The sequence below is a fragment of the Pseudophryne corroboree genome, assembly GCF_028390025.1.
Source record: "Pseudophryne corroboree isolate aPseCor3 chromosome 3 unlocalized genomic scaffold, aPseCor3.hap2 SUPER_3_unloc_40, whole genome shotgun sequence".
In the NCBI taxonomy this organism is placed as follows: Eukaryota; Metazoa; Chordata; class Amphibia; order Anura; family Myobatrachidae; genus Pseudophryne; species Pseudophryne corroboree.
Window position 1 is genome coordinate 790,676 of NW_026967531.1, and position 23,270 is coordinate 813,945.

General features: G+C 46.3%; 1 protein-coding gene across 1 annotated transcript in view; it reads left to right on the plus strand.

Annotated features, from left to right (window-relative positions):
• Positions 1-22,452, plus strand: part of LOC134984222 (zinc finger protein ZFP2-like) — a 67,991-nt gene extending 45,539 nt beyond the window's left edge. The window contains exon 6 of the mRNA XM_063949853.1: positions 19,169-22,452. Within this exon, the coding sequence (XP_063805923.1) occupies positions 19,169-20,469 (1,301 nt within the window). The 3' untranslated portion in view covers positions 20,470-22,452. The remainder of the gene's footprint in view (positions 1-19,168) is intronic.
• The last annotated feature ends 818 nt before the right edge of the window (positions 22,453-23,270 follow it).

Sequence of the window (23,270 nt, forward strand, 5' to 3'; positions counted from 1 at the left end):
CGTCCCTGGTTCCATCACAACGGATGACGCACTTGGGGGCTTTATTGGATTTCAGTCTTTCAAGAGTAATTTTACCTCTGAACAAAATATCCACAATACAGTCGAGGATTAAGGAGCTGCTATACAGTCAAAGGGCATCAATTCACACAGCTATGCGTGTGATGGGATATATGGTGTCGACATTCGACATGGTAGTGTATGCTCAATTCCACTAGAGGCCTCTTCAACGTCTGATCCTTTCCAAATGTAATGGGTTACATCAGACAATAAAAACTCAGACTGGGGGGTATATTTACTAAGGTCCCGATTTTGACCGAGATGCCGTTTTTTCTTCAAAGTGTCATCTCGGGAATTTACTAAACTCAAATCACGGCATTGATGAGGGCATTCGTACTTTTTTGGAAGTCCTGCAAAAAAAATACGAATGAATACACCATCGGTCAAATATGCCAGCAAATTGGTAGAACTCGGTAATTTACTAAAAAGTGCAAATCACAAAATAACCAAACACTGCCGTGAAAAATTACAAATCGTAGTAAAGTGCTTAAAAAAAAACAGACCTGCTTTTATGTAACCGTGATTGGATAGGCATGCACAGATCCATGAGATCCGTGCATGTATATCAGTGGGAAGGGGTGGGAAAGTGTTAATTTTATTTAAAAAGAATTGCGTGGGGTCCCCCTCCTAAGCATAACCAGCCTCGGGCTCTTTGAGCCGGTCCTAGTTGAAAAAATATGGGGGAAAAAGTGACAGGGGTTCCCCCATATTTAATCAACCAGCACCGGGCTCTGCGCCTGGTCCTGGTTCCAAAAATACGGGGGACAAAAAGCGTAGGGGTCCCCCGTATTTTTTAAACCAGCACCGGGCTCCACTACCTGGACAGATAATGCCACAGCCGGGGGTCACTTTTATACAGTGCCCTGCGGCCGTGGCATTAAATACCCAACTAGTCACCCCTGGCCGGGGTACCCTGGGGGAGTCGGGACCCCTTCAATCAAGGGAGTGGGGACCCCTTCAATCGCATAGGCGCTACATTGTAACACTGCCGTGTGCCGCCTGTCATACAGTACAGGAGCACACAGCCAATCAGGAGGGTGCCAAACGTGGCGCTCCATGATTGGCTGATGGAACCTTCTTGGACTTAAGTCAGAGGGGGTTCCTGGCATTCGGGGAAAGGGGTCCCATGTGAAAATATGGGGCCCCTTTCAGTTCGTGGTCGGGTATCCGTTTTTTTATTTTAACAAGTACATGGATTACAAATGGATTACCAGCAGAGGAGCCTTCTACCCTGGATTATGTGAGTATAATTTTTTCAACAGGTACACCATGGATTCTACATGGAGAAGAGGACCGACCTGCGTGGGAACATAGGTAAGTATGTGTATATGGTGGTGTGCATGTATGTATTAAAGTTATACTTTCAAGGTGTGTGTGTTATGTCTTTATTGGGGTATTTTTTTAGTAGTAGTAGTACTACAGGTACCAGCGGGCCTGTTTTTCCGCCACATGCTGGTACTTGTGGTTCTCCAAGTACCAGCTTGCGGGGGAGGCTTGCTGGGCCTTGTAGTACTGCTACTAAAAACTATATCAAACACTTTTACCAAAGGCTATCAGCCCCCCATCCGCAGCCCTTGGATGGGGGGATAGCCTTGGGCTTCACCCCTGGCCCTTGGGTGGCTGGGGGGGGACCCCTTGATTGAAGGGGTCCCCACTCCCCCAGGGTACCCCGGCCAGGGGTGACTAGTTGGGTATTTAATGCCGCGGCCGCAGGGCACTGTATAAAAGTGACCCCCGGCTGTGGCATTATCTGTCCAACTAGTGGAACCCGGTGCTGGTTTCAAAAATACGGGGGACCCCTACGTTTTTTGTCCCCCCGTATTTTTGGAACCAGGACCAGGCGCAGAGCCCGGTTCTGGTTGATTAAATATGGGGGAACCCCTGTCAATTTTTCCCCCATATTTTTTCAACCAGGACCGGCTCAAAGAGCCCGAGACTGGTTATGCTTAGGAGGGGGGACTCCACGCAATTTTTTTTTAATTTTAAACTATTTTATAAAAAAAAAAAAAGATGCACAATGAACCCCAGCATGGATCTCACAGATCCGGCCGTGATTCATTGGGGTTTATTTACTAAGATTCGTAATTTCCGAAAAAAGGTCAAAGTTCAATCACGAATGACATCGACAGTGTAAAACTGCAACTTTTTGAATTGATTACGACTAATTTACTAAGCTGTCGTATTCGTGTTTTTCTTTGCATCCGATGTCGATGTCATTCGTGTTTTTTTTACCTAATTTTACGGCAGTGATTAGCAAAACACTACCGTTTTTTTTTACAATCAATCTCGGCCGGATTTGTGTGATCCGTGCTGAGGTTCTTTTTTTTTTTTTTTTATAATTAAACAATGTAAATTTTAAAAAAAAATTGCGTGGGGTCCCCCCTCCTAAGCATAACCAGCCTCGGGCTCTTTGAGCCGATCCTGGTTGCAGAAATATGGGAAAAAAAATGACAGGGGTTCCCCCATATTTAAGCAACCAGCATCGGGCTCTGCGCCTGGTCCTGGTCCCAAAAATACGGGGGACAAAAAGAGTAGGGGTCCCCCGTATTTTTAAAACCAGCACCGGGCTCCACTAGCTGGACAGATAATGCCACAGCCGGGGGTCACTTTTATACAGCGCCCTGCGGCCGTGGCATCAAAAATCCAACTAGTCACCCCTGGCCGGGGTACCCTGGGGGAGTGGGGACCCCTTCAATCAAGGGGTCCCCCCCCAGCCACCCAAGGGCCAGGGGTGAAGCCCGAGGCTGTCCCCACCCATCCAATGGGCTGCGGATGGGAGGGCTGATAGCCTTTGTTGTCAAATAAAAGATATTGTTTTTAGTAGCAGTACTACAAGTCCCAGCAAGCCTCCCCCGCATGCTGGTACTTGGAGAACCACAAGCATGCGGCGGAAAAACTGGCCCGCTGGTACCTGTAGTACTACCACTAAAAAAATACCCAAAAAAACACAAGACACACACACCGTGAAAGTATAATTTTATTACATACACACATACATACATACTTACCTTATGTTCTCACGCAGGTCGGTCCTCTTGTCCAGTAGAATCCAAGGGTACCTGTTGAAGAAATTCTACTCACCAGATCCATGGGTCCAGGCTCCACGGCAAACCCAGGGATAATCCACGTACTTGAATAAAACAAAAAAACGGATGCCCGACCACGAACTGAAAGGTGACCCATGTTTGCATCTTTCTGCTCAGCGGTGACGTCACTTTAGGTCAACCGCAGGGCAGAAAGTTCCCATCATTGGTTACAATGTAGCGCATAGGCGCTACATTGTAACAGTGCCGTGTGCTGCCTGTCAGTGAAGACAGGAGCACACAGCTGATCAGGAGAGTGCTACAACGTGGCACTCCCTGATTGGCTGAAGAAACCAACTTAGCCAGAAGGCAAAGTTGGTTTCTGGCATTCGGGGAAAGGTGACCCATGTGCAAACATGGGTCACCTTTCAGTTCGTGGTCGGGCATCCGTTTTTTTGTTTTATTCAAGTACGTGGATTATCCCTGGGTTTGCCGTGGAGCCTGGACCCATGGATCTGGTGAGTAGAATTTCTTCAACAGGTACCCTTGGATTCTACTGGACAAGAGGACCGACCTGCGTGAGAACATAAGGTAAGTATGTATGTATGTGTGTATGTAATAAAATTATACTTTCACGGTGTGTGTGTCTTGTGTTTTTTGGGGTATTTTTTTAGTGGTAGTACTACAGGTACCAGCGGGCCAGTTTTTCCGCCGCATGCTGGTACTTGTGGTTCTCCAAGTACCAGCATGCGGGGGAGGCTTGCTGGGACTTGTAGTACTGCTACTAAAAACAATATATTTTATTTGACAACAAAGGCTATCAGCCCTCCCATCCGCAGCCCATTGGATGGGGGGGGACAGCCTCGGGCTTCACCCCTGGCCCTTGGGTGGCTGGGGGGGGGGGACCCCTTGATTGAAGGGGTCCTCACTCCCCCAGGGTACCCCGGCCAGGGGTGACTAGTTGGATTTTTGATGCCACGGCCGCAGGGCGCTGTATAAAAGTGACCCCCGGCTGTGGCATTATCTGTCCAGCTAGTGGAGCCCGGTGCTGGTTTTAAAAATACGGGGGACCCCTACTCTTTTTGTCCCCCGTATTTTTGGGACCAGGACCAGGCGCAGAGCCCGATGCTGGTTGCTTAAATATGGGGGAACCCCTGTCATTTTTTTCCCCATATTTCTGCAACCAGGATCGGCTCAAAGAGCCCGAGGCTGGTTATGCTTAGGAGGGGGGACCCCACGCAATTTTTTTTTCACATAAAATACACTTTCCCACCCCTTCCTACTGATATACATGCACGGATCTCATGGATCCCTGCATGCATCTCAAATCACGAATAAAAAAAGCAGGTCTATTTTTTTTTAGGACTTTTTTACGATTTGTAATTTTTCACGGCAGTGTTTTCTGTTTTTTTGCTTTGCACTTCTTAGTAAATGACCGAGATTCGTATCTAAACAGGCGTAATTTGACCGATGGTGTATTCATTCGTAATTTTTTACCTGAACTAGCAAAAAATTACGAATGCCCTCATCACTGCCGTGATTAGTGTTTAGTAAATGACCGAGATTGACCGAGATGACACTTTGAAGAAAAAACGGCATCTCGGTCAAAATCGGGAGCTTAGTAAATATACCCCATTGTGTTAAAGTCAGCATTGTTTTGCGATTCACTCCCGTAAAACACTGGGGGAAAAAAACGAATGACATCGACATTGGAAAAAACGAAAATGCAGAATACGACAACTTAGTAAATTAGCCGTAAAAAATTCCAAAAGTTGCAGTTTTACACTTTCGATGTCATTCGTGATTAATCTCCCACCAAATAGGGAGAATTACGAATGTTAGTAAATGTACCCCTATGATTCTTCCTCTGGGAGTATGGAGGTCATTAGCCCGGTGGCTACAGACATCCCATCTGGACAAAGGGAGATCCTATTGGATCTCAGATTGGGAGGTTCTGACAACGGATGCCTGTCTTCAGGGCTGGGGAGCAGTGTCAGAAATTGGTTGCTTCCAAGGGCTGTGGACCAAGGAAGAAAGTTGCCTGCCGATAAATATATTGGAACTTTGGGCCGTATATATGGCACTCACTCAGGCATAGGACATTCTTCAGGGGAAATCTGTTCAAATTCATTCGGACAATGCGACGGCAGTAGCATACCTCAATCATCAAGGAGGATTGCGCAATGAAGGAGTTAAGCCACACATTAAGAAGGGCAGAACTTCATCATCCAGCGTTGTCTGCAGTATTTCTGTTAGGGTCTCCTGCCCTGTGCTGCCACGTCGTCATGGCAACCGGGAGACGAGTGCTAGCGGAGTAACCTGAGCGCAGCTGATACTCCGGTTCGGGTCTTTTGCTGTGCAGTGGTTACAGGCAGGGGATCCGGTGCTGGTTTTTGTGCTCACAGTCTGTGATGTCTGAGTGGGGCGAGGACAGCACCTGCTCTATAAGGCCTCTTCTCAGATTAAGCAGATGCTGCTGAATCTTTGTTGGTTAGTCAGTTCCTGAAAATTAGCCAGTACTGTGTAGCTTTGTATTTGTTATTGCTTACTGCAAATAGGCCTGGGGATTTGGTACTACACTCAATGCCAATCCAGACCTAGCAGTAAGACTGGAGTCAGTCGTTTAGCCTGCTGAGGTGACTTTTGCTATTCTGTGAACCCAGCAGGTTTGTGGCTGTACTTTCAGACCTGCATGCTTAATCCTCTCTCACTGTGCAGGGCGTCCATGTGTCAGTTTAGTCAGTAAGCTGAACCTGGGCCCTGCAAGGGAGAATTAGGATTGTGGAGACTCTCCTTGTGTCTACTATTCCATCTCTGACCAAGGAGTTTGCTGCCACACCCGTTGGTAACCCTTTAGGGTTTTGCTGTTGCCCTTAGCAACAGCATTTCGGGTTCTCTACGTATTAAAACACAACATCTTGCTTTTTCCATCTGAGCATTTGTAATACTAGGGAGACACCCAGTTTCTTAGCCTCTGGGCTTCTCTGTTCACTTTGTGTTGGTTTTGTTACCCTATCACTTTCTGTGTACGTGATGTCATATTTCCCAGTCTGTCTGTTAGTTCATTTGTTTTCCATCCCTCTCTGTTCAGACACCAGTACATTCCTGCAGGCACTGGTGTGCATAACATATTCAGCAGCCCAATACTCCTGTTGAAATTTTGTGGGAATATGGAGCATACCCCTCAAAATACGTTGCAACAGGTGGCCGATCAGGTGCAGGTCCTGACTCGCCAATTTAGTGATTTGTCCATTAAAATGCACACCTCCCAGGCCGCTGGCGGAGCTCCCGCAGCAGCAGCACCTTCAGGGGTTAAGGAGCCGAAAGTAAATCTTCCGGATCGTTTTTCTGGAGATCGCTCGCAGTTCTTTTGTTTCAAGGAGAGCTGCAAGCTATATTTCCTGCTTAGGCCTCAGTCTTCTGGGTCAGAGATTCAGCGGGTGGGCATAGTGATTTCCTTGCTACAAGGAGACCCACAGGTCTGGGCATATGGGTTGCAGCCTGACTGTCCGTCGCTTAAAAGTGTTGATGCTTTTTTTACGGCACTGGGCATGTTGTATGATGACCCTGACAAGACGGCCTCAGCCGAGGCTCAGATTTCGATCCTTAAGCAAGGGCGAAGGCCAGTTGAGGTTTACTGTACAGAGTTTCGGAGGTTGGCCCATGATACCCAGTGGAATGACCCAGCCCTGAGACACCAGTACCGAAGAGGTCTTTCTAACCAGATAAAAGACCAACTGGTACAATATCCCTTGCCTGATAGCTTGGATCAGCTCATGCAGTTATCCATCCGGGTGGATAGACGGCTGAGAGAGCGTAGGCTTGAAAGGGAGACCGAGGTTTCCTTCTTTCCCAAGGGAACCTCAGACTCTGAGGAATTTTCCGAGGAGCCTATGCAGATTGGGGCTACCCGCCTCTCCTCGCGTGAGAAGACGCGGAGGAGACAGCAGGGGTTGTGTTTGTACTGTGGGAATAAGGGTCATGTGGTAGTATCATGCCCAGAAAAGCCGGAAAACTTCAGGGCCTGAGGGTGATGGGAAATATCCTGTCAGGCCAGAAGTCAGAATTTCCCAAGAAGACTTTTATCATTCCGGTGACCTTGAAGATCCTCGGTCAAACTGTCATGACTGAGGCCTTTGTGGACAGTGGGGCCGACGGGGTTTTTATGGACCGCCAATTCGCCCTGAAACACTCTGTTCCCTTAGTACCCTTGGCGTCGGAAATTGAAATTTGTGGGTTAAACGGGGAACCATTATCCCAGGGTAAAATTACCTCTTGCACTAGCCAGATTTCTTTGTTTATTGGAGCCACACACTCTGAAAAACTGTCCTTTTATGTGACTGTCTGTACTTTTGCCCCATTGGTGTTGGGGTTACCCTGGTTAAGGGCCCACAATCCTCAATTTGACTGGGTCTCTGGGGAGATTCTTAGTTGGGGTACTGATTGTTTCAGGAGTTGCTTGAGCCTTCCAGTCAGGCTCTCGCAGCTAAGTTTGCCAGGATTGCCAGGGTGTTATGCAGATTTTGCGGACGTGTTCTCCAAAAAAGTTGCAGAGGTACTACCTCCCCATCGCCCTTATGACTGTGCCATTAATTTGTTGCCGAATGCTAAGCTTCCCAAGAGCAGGTTGTACTCCCTGTCACGTCCTGAGACTCAGGCTATGGCAGAGTACATTCAGGAGAACTTGGCTAAGGGATTTATCAGACCTTCACAGTCTCCAGTTGGGTCGGGGTTCTTCTTCGTGGGTAAAAAGGACGGTTCGTTGCGACCCTGCATCGACTTCAGGGAATTGAACCGTATCACGATTAAAAACTCATACCCACTGCCTCTCATTTCGGTCTTGTTTGACCAGCTTCGTACTGCCACCATCTTTTCTAAGATTGACCTACGCGGTGCGTACAATCTAATCCGAATAAGAGATGGGGATGAATGGAAGACTGCCTTTAATACCCACTCAGGGCATTATGAATATTTGGTGATGCCTTTTGGGCTCTGTAATGCCCCGGCAGTCTTCCAGGATTTCATGAACGATGTGCTCAGGGAATATTTGGATAGATTCTTAGTCGTATACTTAGATGACATCCTAATCTTCTCCCATTCCCTGGAGGAACATCGGAAGCATGTACGCTTAGTCCTCCAGAAACTCAGAGACCACCGGCTTGGGGCGAAGCTGGAGAAGTGCGAATTTGAAGTTCAGCAAATCGCATTTCTAAGATATATTATCTCCCCAGAAGGTTTCCAAATGGAGGGTTCCAAGGTACAGGCAGTGCAGCCCACTAGTTTGAAGGCGCTTCAGCGTTTCCTGGGCTTTGCAAATTTTTATAGACGATTTATCGCTGGATTTTCGTCTATAGTGGCGCCCTTGGTGGCACTCACTAAGAAAGGGGCGGATGTTGCTCACTGGTCTCGTGAGGCCAAATCGGCTTTTGCCCGTCTCAAAAGGGCATTTGTCTCGGCCAAAGTGCTGCGACACCCAGATCCAGAGCGTCCTTTTGTGGTGGAGGTGGATGCCTCTGAGATGGGTATTGGGGCAGTGCTCTCTCAGATGGGAGTGTCTGATAATCGCCTTCATCCCTGTGCTTACTTTTCCCGTAAATTTTCGCCTGCAGAGATGAATTATGACGTGGGTAACCGGGAATTGTTGGCTATTAAGGATGCACTCGAGGAGTGGAGACACTGGCTTGAGGGGGCTAAGTTTGTGGTCTCAATTCTCACCGACCATAAGAATTTGGCATATTTAGAGTCAGCGAAGCGTCTCAATGCCAGGCAGGCACGATGGGCTTTGTTTTTTGCTCGCTTTAACTTTTTGATAACATATCGCCCTGGGTCAAAAAACATCAAGGCTGATGCGCTCTCGCAGAGTTTTGCTCCAATCCAAGAGACCACCGAGGAGCCGTTGCCCATTGTGTCCCCATCATGTATTAAAGTGGGCATTACCCAGGACCTCTTGTCAGTAGTCCTTAGAGCACAGGAGCAGGCTCCTCCAGACCTTCCGGTAGGTCTTTTGTTTGTGCCTCCTAGGTTAAGACAGCGAGTGTTCTTGGAATTCCATGCCAAGAAGTCGGCAGGTCACCCGGGTATTGCCAGAACTCGGGAGTTGCTTTCTAGGGCGGTGTGGTGGCCCTCGGTGGCTAAGGATGTGGATCAGTGGGTTCAGGCATGTGACATCTGTGCCCGAAATAAGACTCCTAGAGGGGTTCCTGTTGGCCCATTACATCCACTCTCTATTCCATCTAAGCCATGGACCCACATTTCAATGGATTTTGTGGTGGACTTGCCCAAATCCTCGGGGATGACAGCCATCTGGGTTGTCGTTGACAGGTTTTCGAAGATGGCGCACTTCGTTCCACTGGTTGGGCTGCCATCGGCCAGACGCCTGTCTGAATTATTTATGCTGCATGTTGTGCGTCTCCACGGGTTGCCACTTGATGTGGTCTCTGACCGCGGATCCCAGTTTGTGGCCAAATTCTGGAGGGCATTTTGTTCCGATCTCCAGATTTCTGTCAGCTTGTCGTCAGGCTACCATCCGCAGTCTAATGGGCAGACTGAAAGGGTGAACCAGTCCTTGGAGCAGTTCCTCAGGTGTTATGTCTCCAAGTGTCAGACTGACTGGGTTGCTCATCTGTCCATGGCGGAGTTTGCCTATAACAACGCGGCTCACTCTGCTACAGGGATATCTCCCTTCCTTTGTGTGTATGGGCATCATCCTAAGGCCAATTCTTTTGACCCCCTGGACTCCACGCCTGGTGGTTCCTCTGTCGTTTCGGTCCTTAGAGGTATTTGGAGGAAAGTGAAGAAAGCCCTTGTGTCTGTGTCATTAGTGACCAAAAGGGTTTTTGATAAGCGGAAAAGACCCTGCAGCTTCAAATTAGGAGACTTCGTCTGGTTGTCTACCAAGAATTTGAAGTTGAGACAGCCATCTCATAAGTTAGGCCCCCGGTTCATCGGCCCTTATAAGATCACCAGGGTTATCAATCCAGTGGCATTTCAGTTAGATCTGCCCCGTTCTTTGGGTATCAATAAAACATTTCATTGTTCCCTTTTAAAACGGGCGATTAGTAATCCTTCTTCCAGAGGAAGACCTTCCCCTCTTCTGATACGTGGCCAGAGGGAGTTTGTTGTTGAAAGGATTCTTGACTCCAAGATGGTTCGGGGTCGGCTGTCATTTTTGGTGCACTGGAAGGGGTATGGCCCAGAGGAGCGGTCGTGGGTGCGCAGTTGTGATCTTCATGCCCCCAGACTGATACGCTCTTTCTTCTCGCAGTTCCCCGATAAACCCGGTGGTAGGGGTTCTTTGACCCCTCGTCAGAGGGGGGGTACTGTTAGGGTCTCCTGCCCTGTGCTGCCACGTCGTCATGGCAACCGGGAGACGAGTGCTAGCGGAGTAACCTGAGCGCAGCTGATACTCCGGTTCGGGTCTTTTGCTGTGCAGTGGTTACAAGCAGGGGATCCGGTGCTGGTTTTTGTGCTCACAGTCTGTGAGGTCTGAGTGGGGCGTGGACAGCACCTGCTCTATAAGGCCTCTTCTCAGATTAAGCAGATGCTGCTGAATCTTTGTTGGTTAGTCAGTTCCTGAAAATTAGCCAGTACTGTGTAGCTTTGTATTTGTTATTGCTTACTGCAAATAGGCCTGGGGATTTGGTACTACACTCTGCCAATCCAGACCTAGCAGTAAGACTGGAGTCAGTCGTTTAGCCTCTGAGGTGACTTTTGCTATTCTGTGAACCCAGCAGGTTTGTGGCTGTACTTTCAGACCTGCATGCTTAATCCTCTCTCACTGTGCAGGGCGTCCATGTGTCAGTTTAGTCAGTAAGCTGAACCTGGGCCCTGCAAGGGAGAATTAGGATTGTGGAGACTCTCCTTGTGTCTACTATTCCATCTCTGACCAAGGAGTTTGCTGCCACACCCGTTGGTAACCCTTTAGGGTTTTGCTGTTGCCCTTAGCAACAGCATTTCGGGTTCTCTACGTATTAAAACACAACATCTTGCTTTTTCCATCTGAGCATTTGTAATACTAGGGAGACACCCAGTTTCTTAGCCTCTGGGCTTCTCTGTTCACTTTGTGTTGGTTTTGTTACCCTATCACTTTCTGTGTACGTGATGTCATATTTCCCAGTCTGTCTGTTAGTTCATTTGTTTTCCATCCCTCTCTGTTCAGACACCAGTACATTCCTGCAGGCACTGGTGTGCATAACAATTTCTTCCAGGAGTCCTAAACTGTGAAGCAGGTTTTCTTAGTCGACACGCCATTCATGCAAGCGAATGGGCTTAACACCCCGAGGTCTTCCAGAGTCTGGTAGACAAGTGGGGGCTGCCGGAGATGGACCTCATTGCCTCTCGGCATAATTTCATAGTACCCGCATATGGGTCAAGAACAAAGGATCCCAAAGCGATCTTCGTGGATGCTCTGTAAGATGGGACTTTCAGCTAGCCTATGTGTTGCCCAGAGTGATTCGGAAGGTCAAACAAGGGAAGGTCACCGTGATTCTAATTGCTCAGGCATGGCCCAGAAGGCACCAGTACAAAGATCTACAGAGGCTGTCAGTGGACACTCCATGGCTACTGCATCAACGTCCAGATCTACTGTTGCAGGGTCTTTGTTATCACAAGCCTCTGGATTGGCTATCTTTGACGGTGTGGTTCTTGAGACGTATATCCTTAAAGCTAGAGGATTTTCTCAATATGTAATTCACACAGTGCTTAGAGCAAGGAAACCATCTTCTGATTGTATTTATTACTGTGTGTGGCAAGCATATATCCAATGGTGCAGTGCCAAGAAGCTGGACCCCAGGTCTTATAGAGTTTCTAGGGTCTTAGCATTCCTTCAAGCAGGAATGGATAAAGGTCTCCGTGTGGCCTCCTTGAGAGTACACGTGTCAGTATTAACGGTTTGGTTTCAAAAGAAAATTGCCAACCTGCAGGCTGTTAGCACTCTTGTCCAGGGAGTGCTTCACATCCAACCGCCTTCTGTTCCTCCTACAGCTCCTTGGGATCTAGATATAGTCCTAAAGGTGCTTCAAGTTGCTCCATTTGAACCACTGAAGCAAGTGGATCTTAAATGGTTGACAGCTAAGGCTCTCTTTTTGCTAGCTCTTGCCTCAGCCAGGAGAGAGTCAGATTTAGGGGCATTGTTATGTCGCCCTCCTTTTCTGATCTTTCACCAAGACAGAGCGGTTCTCAGAACCAAATCTGGTTATCTTCCTATGGTGTGGTCTAAGTTCCACCTTAACGAAGAAATTGTAGCGCCGGCTTCCCAAGGACCAGATCTTCCAGTGGGAGATGCATCGTTGGATTTAGTCTGGGCTTTAAGGATCTACGTGGATCATACCAGGGCCATCAGAAAGACAGATACTCTTTGTGCTCTATGGATTCTACAAAAGAGGATGGCCTGTGGACAAGCAAACGCTGGTGAGGTGGCATCGAATGACTGTCTCAGAAGCTTACTCTCGTGCTGATCTCCCTATTCTGGCTAATGTCTCTGCTCATTCTACTCGTAAGGTACTGTAGGTCCATCTTGGGCCGCACGCCGTGGTGCCTCAGCTGAACAGATATGTAAGGCAGCCACATGGTCTTCCATCAACACATTCATTAGACATTATACCTTTGATACCTTTGCCTCTCAGGACGCTGCATTCGGGCGAAGGATTCTCCTGTCCAGTCAGGAGCGTCCCCTCCACTAAATTTGCTTTGGGACATCCCAATATATTTATCTTATGTCCTAGAGGATACTGGGGTCCATTCAGTACCATGGAGTATAGATGGGTCCACTAGGACCCATGGGCACTTTAACAAGTTTGACTGTGTGTGCTGGCGCCTCCCTCTATGCCCCTCCTACCAGACTAAGTTTAGAAAATGTGCCCGGAGGAGCCGGTCATGCTTATGCTCCTGAAGAGTTTCCTGCATTTACTTTATCTGTTTGTTTTTTTGAGGCAGGACTGGTTGGCACCAGCCTGCCTGCTTCGTGGGACTTAGGGGGCAACGGCCCAACCTCTGGAAGAGTTAATGGTCTTGTTCCCCGCTGACAGGACACTGAGCTCCTTAGGGAACTGATCGTAAGCCCCGCCACGGCAAGCGTTCATTCACGCAGCACGCCGCCACCCCTAACAGAGCCAGAAGACTGAAGAGTGGTGAGTACTAAGCCGGCGTCCCAGTTAGCGAGTTGCCGGCCATTATGGCAGCACGAGGGTATGGAGTCGCACGGCTTCTAACCGGGGCGGATTGTGTCTCCAGACTCGGTACACAGTGCGGATGCACCGCTTATAAGGGTATGAACCGAGTCTCAGTACACTGTACACAGTACCCACACTGGCAAACACAGACTTAAAACGGCTCTGACTTTAAGCCCTAAAATACCTTAGCCAGTATAAAAAAAGCGGGAAGACTGCGCGCCATAGAGGGGCGGGGCTTCACTATGAGAGGATCCAGCAGCTCACCAGCGCCATTTTCCCTCTGCAGTGGACACAGACGCTGACTAGAAAGGGACGTGCAGCTCCTCCGGAGAGACTCCAGATTACCTCAGCAGCACCAGGGGGTCATAGCAGTGTGGGGAACGATTATTAGTCCCTAATCTAGCTACTTAGTCTGCAACCCGGCTAAGCTTGGCATTAGTTATAAGGGTGCTGTGTGCTGGCTCCATCTTATCTGTGTCTCCCTGGAAGGGCTCTTTGTGGGTTAAGTGTGCTTTAACCTGTTCCTGTGTGTGTGTGTGTGTGTGTGTGTGTGTGTGTGTGTGTGTGTGTGTGTGTGTGTGTGTACTGTCACATTTATATTATGTCAGGTAAAGAGTGTGTTTCATGTACGGCAGAGTGTTCCTCTTCCCCAGGGGGCTCATTAGCGTGTACTCGGGGCCGTGCACCTTCCCAGAATAGCGGGGCTGAACCAGTATGGCTGGAATCCATTAAAGAAATGATGTCAAATATTTCTACATTTTCTCGCAATGAGAAAGAGACGCAATACTTGAGACAGTCTGTGGATGAGTTTGAGTAGAGACTCAGTCCCCGAACCATTTCTCACGTTCTCACTCTCTCATCTGGCTGACAGCAGTACTGTTCAGGGCATTGCCCTCCTCGGTGTACAATTTGCTGCCACAACAGACAGAAGAAGTATCTCTCTCTCTCTCTCTCTCTCTCTCTCATCTGGCTGACTGCGGTACGGATTAGGGTCATTCTGTCCCCTTCAGCGTACAATTTGCGGTCACAACAGAGAGTAGTAGCGAGTTTTTTCCTTCTTTATATCTTTTTCTTCTACATAATGGTATATACCTATACTAGCTAATAGCTGCAAGAATTTATTCCAATATACAGGACTCTTGATCTCCAACAAACTATGCATTGACTTAAATATGATCAAAAATGAAGTGAAATTGAGTGAGATCTAATACCCTACATTTATAAGGAGACGGTGCATAGAACTTTCTATATGCCAGTTATTTGAATCCTCATCGTTACCACCATAATTGGAGACCTTTTTGTTATTTTAGGAAATTCAGTTCCTTTGTGTGAATGGAAGTAAAATAATATAATTTTTGAATAACGTGTGATTAATGTACACTATACATGTAAGAATACTTGAATTCTCCAGACGCGACACATATTTGATCTATTAGAACATAATATATAATATTCTTGGATTGAGCATCCTGAATTATATTTTCACCACTATCTTGATCCTTCTAAATCACCAGGTAAATCAAGATTTTAATAATTAGACCTATGGTCAGTATTTTAGTTTAGAAAACAGAATAAACGTTAAGTTTTAAAGGACTCACCAGAACAAAAAAATTCTGTATTTTAAGTTATTCTTTTTCCATAATTGATTTCTAAGAGTGCTCCCAAAAGGGTCTTTTTTTGTCTTTTTCTTCTAATAATCTGTAGCTTGATCTACAAAAAATATTTGGGAGCACCACCAATAATTTACTTCTGTGAATTCAGCAATCAGCAGTGATTATATTAGTTTTTGAATATTTCTAATTCTTTATATGTATTTATGTATTTAGTTGGTGCGGAACTGTACATCTTCAATAAGAGGAAGAGCTGCCCGAGGATATATCTGACACTGCCAGACAATACCTGTCTCACATTACCACCGCCGTCTGTTACATTCTGGAGTACTGGCAGCCAAGGCATCGACTACGTCTGTTCTGGGTCCCCATATTCTGTGGTTGAGGTCATGGAAGGTGGACATAGACTCCAAAAAGACCTTGGAGGTACTCCTTCACTGCGGACATTTTGTTTGGTGAAGACCTGAATAAAATTGTGTCTGAATTAGCAGCTGCTAAGACTGCTTTTCTCCCAAATACTAATCCTTCTGCACTTTCATCCTCAAGGGAAAGCAAAAGTTCAGGCATACCCGAGACAATCTTGTGCTCACAAAACCACAAAGCCCAAGGCAAAACAATCCTGGGATGCCCGTCAGCCTGCTTCAGAACACGACAAGCCTGCTGCATGATGAGGCGGGACTCCCCCTGGGGGATACTAGGGTGGGAGTCAGACTTCTACAGTTCACCCAGGTCTGGTTTAAGACCACTTCAGACGCATGGGATCCGTTAAAGGCGCAAGCTTTTCAAACAAGTGTCAGTTCTCTCCCGAGTGCAGGAGTGGTCGTGCCAATACCTCAGCACCAGAGAGGTAGAGGTTATTATTCCACCCTGTTTCTAGTTCCAAAACCAAATGGGTCATTCAGGCTTATACTTAACCTCAAATCTCTGAACAAGTTTGTGAGAGTGCCCAGATTTCATGTGGAAACACTGCGCTCAATTGTACTGGCTATGGAACCCGGAGGATGCATACCTGCATATAGCTATTGCCAGGTCACACCAGCAGTTTCTGCGGTTTGCTATTGGCAACCTACAGTATCAGTTCAAGGCTCTGCCATTTGGACTTGCTATGGCTCCTCAGATCTTCACCAAGGTCATGACCGTAATGACGGCACCTCTCCGTCGCCAGGGAGTCAGGATCCTGCCGTATCAGGACGACCTGCTGATCCTGGCACCCACAATGTCCTCCTCAGTCATCTGCAACTAATGGTAGGCTTCCTACAAGCCCACAAGAGGCTCATCAACTGGAAGAAATCCTTGCGGATCCCAGCTCAGAGCATGGTGCACCTAGGGGCACTTCTGGATACACACAGTCAATGGCGGTTTCTGTCTACAGAATAGGTCTTGAAGCTTCAGGACAGTATAATGCTTTAGTCATCGCCCCGGAGTGTCGATACACTCGGCAATGTAAGTACTTGACCTGATGGCGATGGCATTCGACATGGTAGAGTACGCTCAATTTCATTCCCGCCCACTAGAGAAGTTAATCCTTTCCAAATGGGACGCCCGACCTCATCGGATCAGATCTCAGATGATTGCGTTAACTCCGGAGGTTCGTTTGTCGCTGACCTGGTGGCTACAGGATCAGCGATTAAGCAAGGGCTGTCCCTTCTGGATCTCCAACTGTGTTATGCTGACAACAGATTCCAGTCTGAGAGGATGGTGTGCGGTGTTGGAGCAACACTCGTTTCAGGGTTGCTGGACCAAGGAGGAATAACTCCTCCAAATAAATATTCTGGTGTTGAAGGCGGTGTTCAATGCACTATCTCTCGCCCTGTCTCTGGTACAGAACAGGCCTGTTCAAGTAGGGTCAGATAACGCCACCACGGTGGTATACATAAACCATCAAGGCGGCACTCAAAGCCACATGGCAATGATAGAAGTGCCAAAAATGCTTTGATGGGCGGAACGCCATCTGCGAGCCATATCGGCAGTGTTCATTCCAGGTGTCCAAAACTGGGAAGCAGAATTCCCCAGTCGCCAGGACGTACATGCCGGTGTGTGGAATCTTCATCCGGAAGTCTTTCAACTCCTAGTGGACAGATGGTGCCTACTGGACGTAGACCTCATGGTATCTCGACACAATCACAAGGTACCGATTTTCGGATCAAGTACCAGGGATCCTCAATCAGCATTCATGGATGCACTGGCTATTCCATGGAACTTTCGGCTGCCCTATGTGTTCCCTCTGGTGTCACTCCTGTCCAGGATACTACAGAGGTTCAAACAAGAAGGAGGAATACTACTTCTAGTCGCTCCAGCGTGGCCTCGAAGGTATTGGTTCTCAGACAAGCAGGGTCTCTCAACAGAGAGACCCCTTCTACTTCCGCAGTGTCAGGACCTTGTCCTACAGGGCCCCAGACCTGGCTAGACTGGCTTTGACGGCGTGGCTTTTGAAGCTTCACTACTGAGGGCCAAATGATTTTCCGAGGCAGTTATTCAGACTATGCTGAAAGCCTTTAAACCGGCATCTGCCCAGATTTATTGCAGAGTCTGGAATTCTTACTTCACCTGGTGTGCTGACAAGAATTATGAGACATGTCAATTCGGAACGTCCAGAATCCTGGCTATTCTGCAACGAGGCCTTGACCTAGGTCTTTGTCTGGCCACCCTCAAGGGTCACATCTCTGCCTATTCGGTATGGTTTCAGAGGAAAATTGCATCATACCTAACTTTTATATTTTCACTCAGGGCGTACTTAGAAGACAGCTTCCCCATGTTCCTCCTGTGGCTCCATGGGATTTGACTGTTGTACTAAAGGTCCTGCAAGAGTCTCCATTTGAACCTTTTGAGTTGACGGACCTTAAATAGCTCACGGCCAAGGTCCTGTTTTTGCTGGCTATTGCCTCTGCAAGAAGGGTATCGGTCTTAGGGTGGACGACAGGACATAGTGCCTATTTGATTTTTCACAGTGACCGGGCAGTTCTCCAAACTAGACCGGGTTATTTGCCTAAGGTGGTGTTATCTTTTGACCTTAACCAAGAGATTGTGGTTCCAGCCTTTATCTCTTCAGATTTGTCTTCCAAAGACCGTTCTTTGGATGTGGTAAGGGCTCTCTGTATTTATGTGGAAAGGACTGCCTCTATCAGGAGGTCAGATTCCGTTTTTATACTGTTTGGTTTCCACAAACGTGGCTGGCCTGCGAATAAGCAAACTTTGGCAGATGGATTAGAATGGTGATTGCACAAGCTTATGTGCAGGTTGGACTTCCAGGTCCTGCTGCTACTAAAGCCCATTCTACTTGGTCTGTTGGACCCTCTTGGGCAGCTCGCCGTGGCGCGTCCACAGAACAATTGTGCAAGGCGGCTACATGATTCTCAGTGAACATGTTTCTTAGGTTCTATGCGTTTGATACTTTCGCCTCCCTTCCGTTTTTGGACGCCAGGTTCTCATGCCAGCTAAGGTGTGTCCCCTCCCTTGAGGAACTGCTTTAGGACATCCTCAATGTTTCCCTGTAGAACACAGTGTACCTTGCTGCAGAAAAGGAGATTTATGGTAGACTTCCTATGGTTAAATCTCTTTCTGCGAGGTACACTGGGTTCCACGGGGCACCCACCACAACGCACTTATCTTCTTTGGGTTTGTGTGGCATTACCGTACACACATCATCCTTATTACTATTGAGAGAATAGAGGTAAAACACTGATGATTGAGGTGTAAAAGTGGATTATAACCTAGCAGATGATGATGATGATGATTGCAGTGTATCATGTGGTGTATTGCATGTAAAGTACCTTGTTCCACACCTACTCTGCTGTAGCAATATACCTTTATATAAGGGTGAGTAACACATGTACAGGCTTACCAGCGTATGAGCGCACACATAAAGGAATGCTACCTTAGCAATGCTTCCAGGAGTACCGTTAGGAGACATTTCTCTGATCGATCAGCTCATATGACTGATGTTATTGTTCATCTAGAATCTCCAATTCATACGATATGTTCCCCATCCATTGTTTTACATTGGTGCTGACATAGGACTTGGTGAGTGACTATATCTCCATTTATACTTCATGGTTAGTTACCAGTACAAGAGAGAGATATATCTAAGTCTTATTATAATATTACATTTGTTATTGTGAGTGTTCTCAGGAGGGTGGACACAATGATACTCTGAGACACAATATTATAAAGCCTTCATTAAAAGTTATGTTTTATTATACAGACACATTTACAATTAAGTGTCCCAGAAAGTCGTCTTCTCCTATTGTTTACAATATTAATATTGTTACAGAAAATGTCACATTTCCATAATGTATTTTATTTCCAGCAGATGGACACACAAGCAGGAATATCTCAGAAGGACATCTAATGTTATCCCCGGATTGTGACATAAAAGATAATGACAGTAGACAGTATTCTCCAGGAGATAATCCCATTACCCCAATTATACATCCAGCTCTATCAGCTGATCCCTCTGATCCTGGGAAATGTTCTCCTGATCACTCTGATATTGGTGCATCTGTTACAGCTCTGAGAGTAAATACAGAGTTTCCGTGTTCTATAGATGCCAAATATGTTACACAGAACACAAAGATTATTACCCATCATCCAGCTAAGGCAGGTGAGAGGTCACTGATATGTTCTGAGTGTGGGAAATGTTTTACAGACAAATCGGCTCTTATTACACATCAGGGAAATCACACAGGTGTGAAGCCATTTTCATGTTCTGAGTGTGGGAAATGTTTTGCATATAAATCAGGTCTTATTACACATCAGAGAAATCACACAGGTGTGAAGCCATTTTCATGTTCTGAGTGTGGGAAATGTTTTGCATTCAAATCAGATCTTCTTAGACATCAGAGAAGTCACACAGGTGAGAAGCCATTTTCTTGCTCTGAGTGCGGGAAATGTTTTGCACGGAAATCACAACTTGTTACACATCAGCGAAGTCACACAGGTGAGAATCCATTTTCATGTTCTGAGTGTGGGAAATGTTTTACATGCAACTCATATCTTGTTATACATAAGAGAAGTCACACAGGTGAGAGGCCATTTCCATGTTCTGAGTGTGAGAAAGGTTTTGCACGGAAATCACATCTTCTTACACATCAGAGAAGTCACACAGGTGAGAATCCATTTTCTTGCTCTGAGTGTGGTAAATGTTTTGTAAGTAATTCACATCTTGTTATACATCAGAGAGGTCACACAGGTGAGAAGCCATTTTCTTGCTCTGAGTGTGCGAAATGTTTTGCACGGAAACCAGATCTTACTACACATCAGCGAACTCACACAGGTGAGAAGCCATTTCCATGTTCTGAGTGTGGGAAATGTTTTGCACTCAAATCAGATCTTATTAAACATGAGAGAAGTCATACAGGTGAGAAGCCATTTTCTTGCTTTGAGTGTGGGAAATGTTTTACACAGAAATCACAACTTGTTAGACATCAGCGAAGTCACACAGGTGAGAAACCATTTCTATGTTCTGAGTGTGGGAAATGTTTTGCACACAAATCAGTTCTTATTAAACATGAGAGAAGCCACACAAGTGAGAACTCATTTCCATGTTCTGAGTGTGGGAAATGTTTTCCATACAAATCATCTCTTGTTATACATGAGAAGTCACACATGTGACTTCCCTCATGTCATGCTCTGAGTGGGGAAAATGTATTACACACAAATCACATCTTGTTACACATCAGCGAAGTCACACAGGTGAGAAGCCATTTCCATGTTCTGAGTGTGGGAAATGTTTTGCACACAAATCACATCTTGTTACACATGAGAGAAGTTACACACGTGAGAGGCCATTTCCATACTCTGAGAAATAAATCAGCTCTTGTTGCACACAATAGATATCACTCAGGTGAGAAACCATTTTAATCTTCTGGAGTATACTTATCACTGCCATGTGTTGTTCTTCAAGGTTCTTATCCTATCTCCTATGCTTTTTGCAATATACATGCTGCCGCAGGGTGAAACAGACTAAAAAGGAATTTTCAGGCGCTAATATTAATACATAAAAATGACTATATCTCTAGATTATTTTAGTAGCAGCAATTAGCCCAGTCGTGTCTGTGTGAACACTGATTTTCAACGTAGCAGCTCAAAGGTCCAATTCAGCGGATCTCTAGCTTCCCATGTATGCAAAAGAAATGAATGGGGATATTGCGCTGATTTACATTACTGTTACCAAGTGATACATTCTAGCTGGATGGAGATGCAACACTTTAAGGTGAAAAATTAATATCTCCATTTTTGTTTTCCACATAAAAAATTATTTTAAACACAATGGTCACACGTAAATATAAAAAGCAAATAGAATGACATTTACAAGCAGCCAATGGAAAAGTGCGGTATATCTGATGAATTGCATGTATCCTGTCTGGATGTGATCACCTCCTGGCTCTCTCTCTCCTGAGCCGGAGGTGTTTGAGTAGCGGCTCTGTTCCTCTGCTATAGGACGGGCCACTACTTTGCGGCAGCCAGTGTAGTCTTACCATAGGCGGTGCTGCTGGAATGCAGAGGGGATGATTCCCTTTTGGTGGTCCACGTCTCATGCTGGAGGGGTCACTTGCCTCTAATAGTATAGGTGTGGATGCCTCTGGACGTCCTCAGACTGAGCTGGATGATAGGAATAAACCTCAACCGGTTTCGCACCTCAGGGTGCTTTCTGAAAGAGTCTTGCTTAAACATAATTCATTAGATATACGGTACTTTTACATTGGGTGCTTCTACATGTGATTCTATTTACTTGTTTTTATATACAGGTTGAGTATCCCATATCCAAATATTCCGAAATACGGACTTTTTTGAGTGAGAGCGAGATAGTGAAACCTTTGTTTTCTGTTGCTCAATGTACTCACACTTTGTTTAATACACAAATTTATTAAAAATATTGTATTAAATGACCTTCAGGCTGTGTGTGTAAGGAGTATATGAAACATAAATGATTTGTGTGAATGTACACACACTTTGTTTCATGCACAAAGTTATGAAAAATATTGTCTAAAATTACCTACAGGCTGTGTATAAGGTGTATATGAAACATAAATGCATTTTGTGCTTAGATTTAGGTCCCATCACCATAATATCTCATTATAATATGCAATTATTCCAAAATACGGAAAAAAATCCCATATCCAAAATACCTCTGGTCCCAAGCATTTTGGATAAGGGATACTCAACCTGTATATATATGTGTGTGACCATTGTGTTGAAAATAATTTTTTATGTGGAAAACAAAAAATGTAAAAATTAAGATATTGATTGTTCATCTTAAAGTGTTGCATCTTCATTCAGCCAGAATTTATTGATTGGTAACAGGAATTTAAATCGGCACAATAGCCGCATCAATTTCTTTTGATATAATCAGCTGTCATGTCCTCATCTACCACTGCTATGCAGATGACCTGTCTCTTGCTCTGGGTACTGAGAACCCAGTACCAATCCTAAATGGTTGCTGAGCTCCAGGTGTTGGTGATGCCAGTTGCTGTCAATAGTGGAGAAAGGGTGGCTGGCAGTATTGGTGGTGGCAGTAGTGGGGGGAGACAGGGCGGTCGGCAGTGTGGGGAGACAGGGCAGTAGTGAGGGGAGACAGCGCGGGTGGCAGTAGTGGGGGGAGACAGCGCGGGTGGCAGTAGTGGGGGGAGACAGCGCGGGTGGCAGTAGTGGGGGGAGACAGGGCAGTTGGCAGTAGTGGGGGGAGACAGGGTAGGTGGCAGTAGTGGGGGGAGACAGGGCGGGTGGGAGATAGGGCGGGTGGCAGTAGTGGGGGAGAGACAAGGTGGATGACAGTAGTAGGAGGAGACAGGGTAGGTGGCTGTAGTTGGGGGACACAGGGTGGAACGCCGCAGTGCAGTACCAGGGGCTGCTGGAGGTAGTAAAGAGGTGTATGGGTCCCACACAGAACCAGTTGATAATTAGAGTTAATTATTATGCTTCCTTATTTCTAATTAATCCCTCGGGGATGGAACCGCAATGTGTGTGTCCGCGCAGCCACTGTGCATTTTGCCACCCGTGGCAAACTGTGATGCGGGCCACTATGAATGACCCCCATAGGCTGTTGTGCAGGGGGTAAAGTAGTTTTTAAGTTTAAAATATAGACAACAATATGTGTATTAAAGATATGAAATAAAATCGTTAAAAAACAAAAGATTTCCGGTGTGATTTTGGCTGTGTCCGATTTTAACAGCTCATCTAAATAGTTGGATGATATTACGGGGGATGGAGGGGTCTCTCTGTGTAAATAGTTTTATCATTTGTTGGTTTTAAATAAATTATGTCTGTTCAAATGTTGTTTATTTTACTTATAGGTGAATTAGGTTTTTTTGTATTTAAAAAAATAACTTACCTGACCCTTTCCTGGAAATGTCCATGTATGAAGGTATGGGAGATACCTGCTGAAGTCCCTCCTACTTACATTTGGGAAGTAC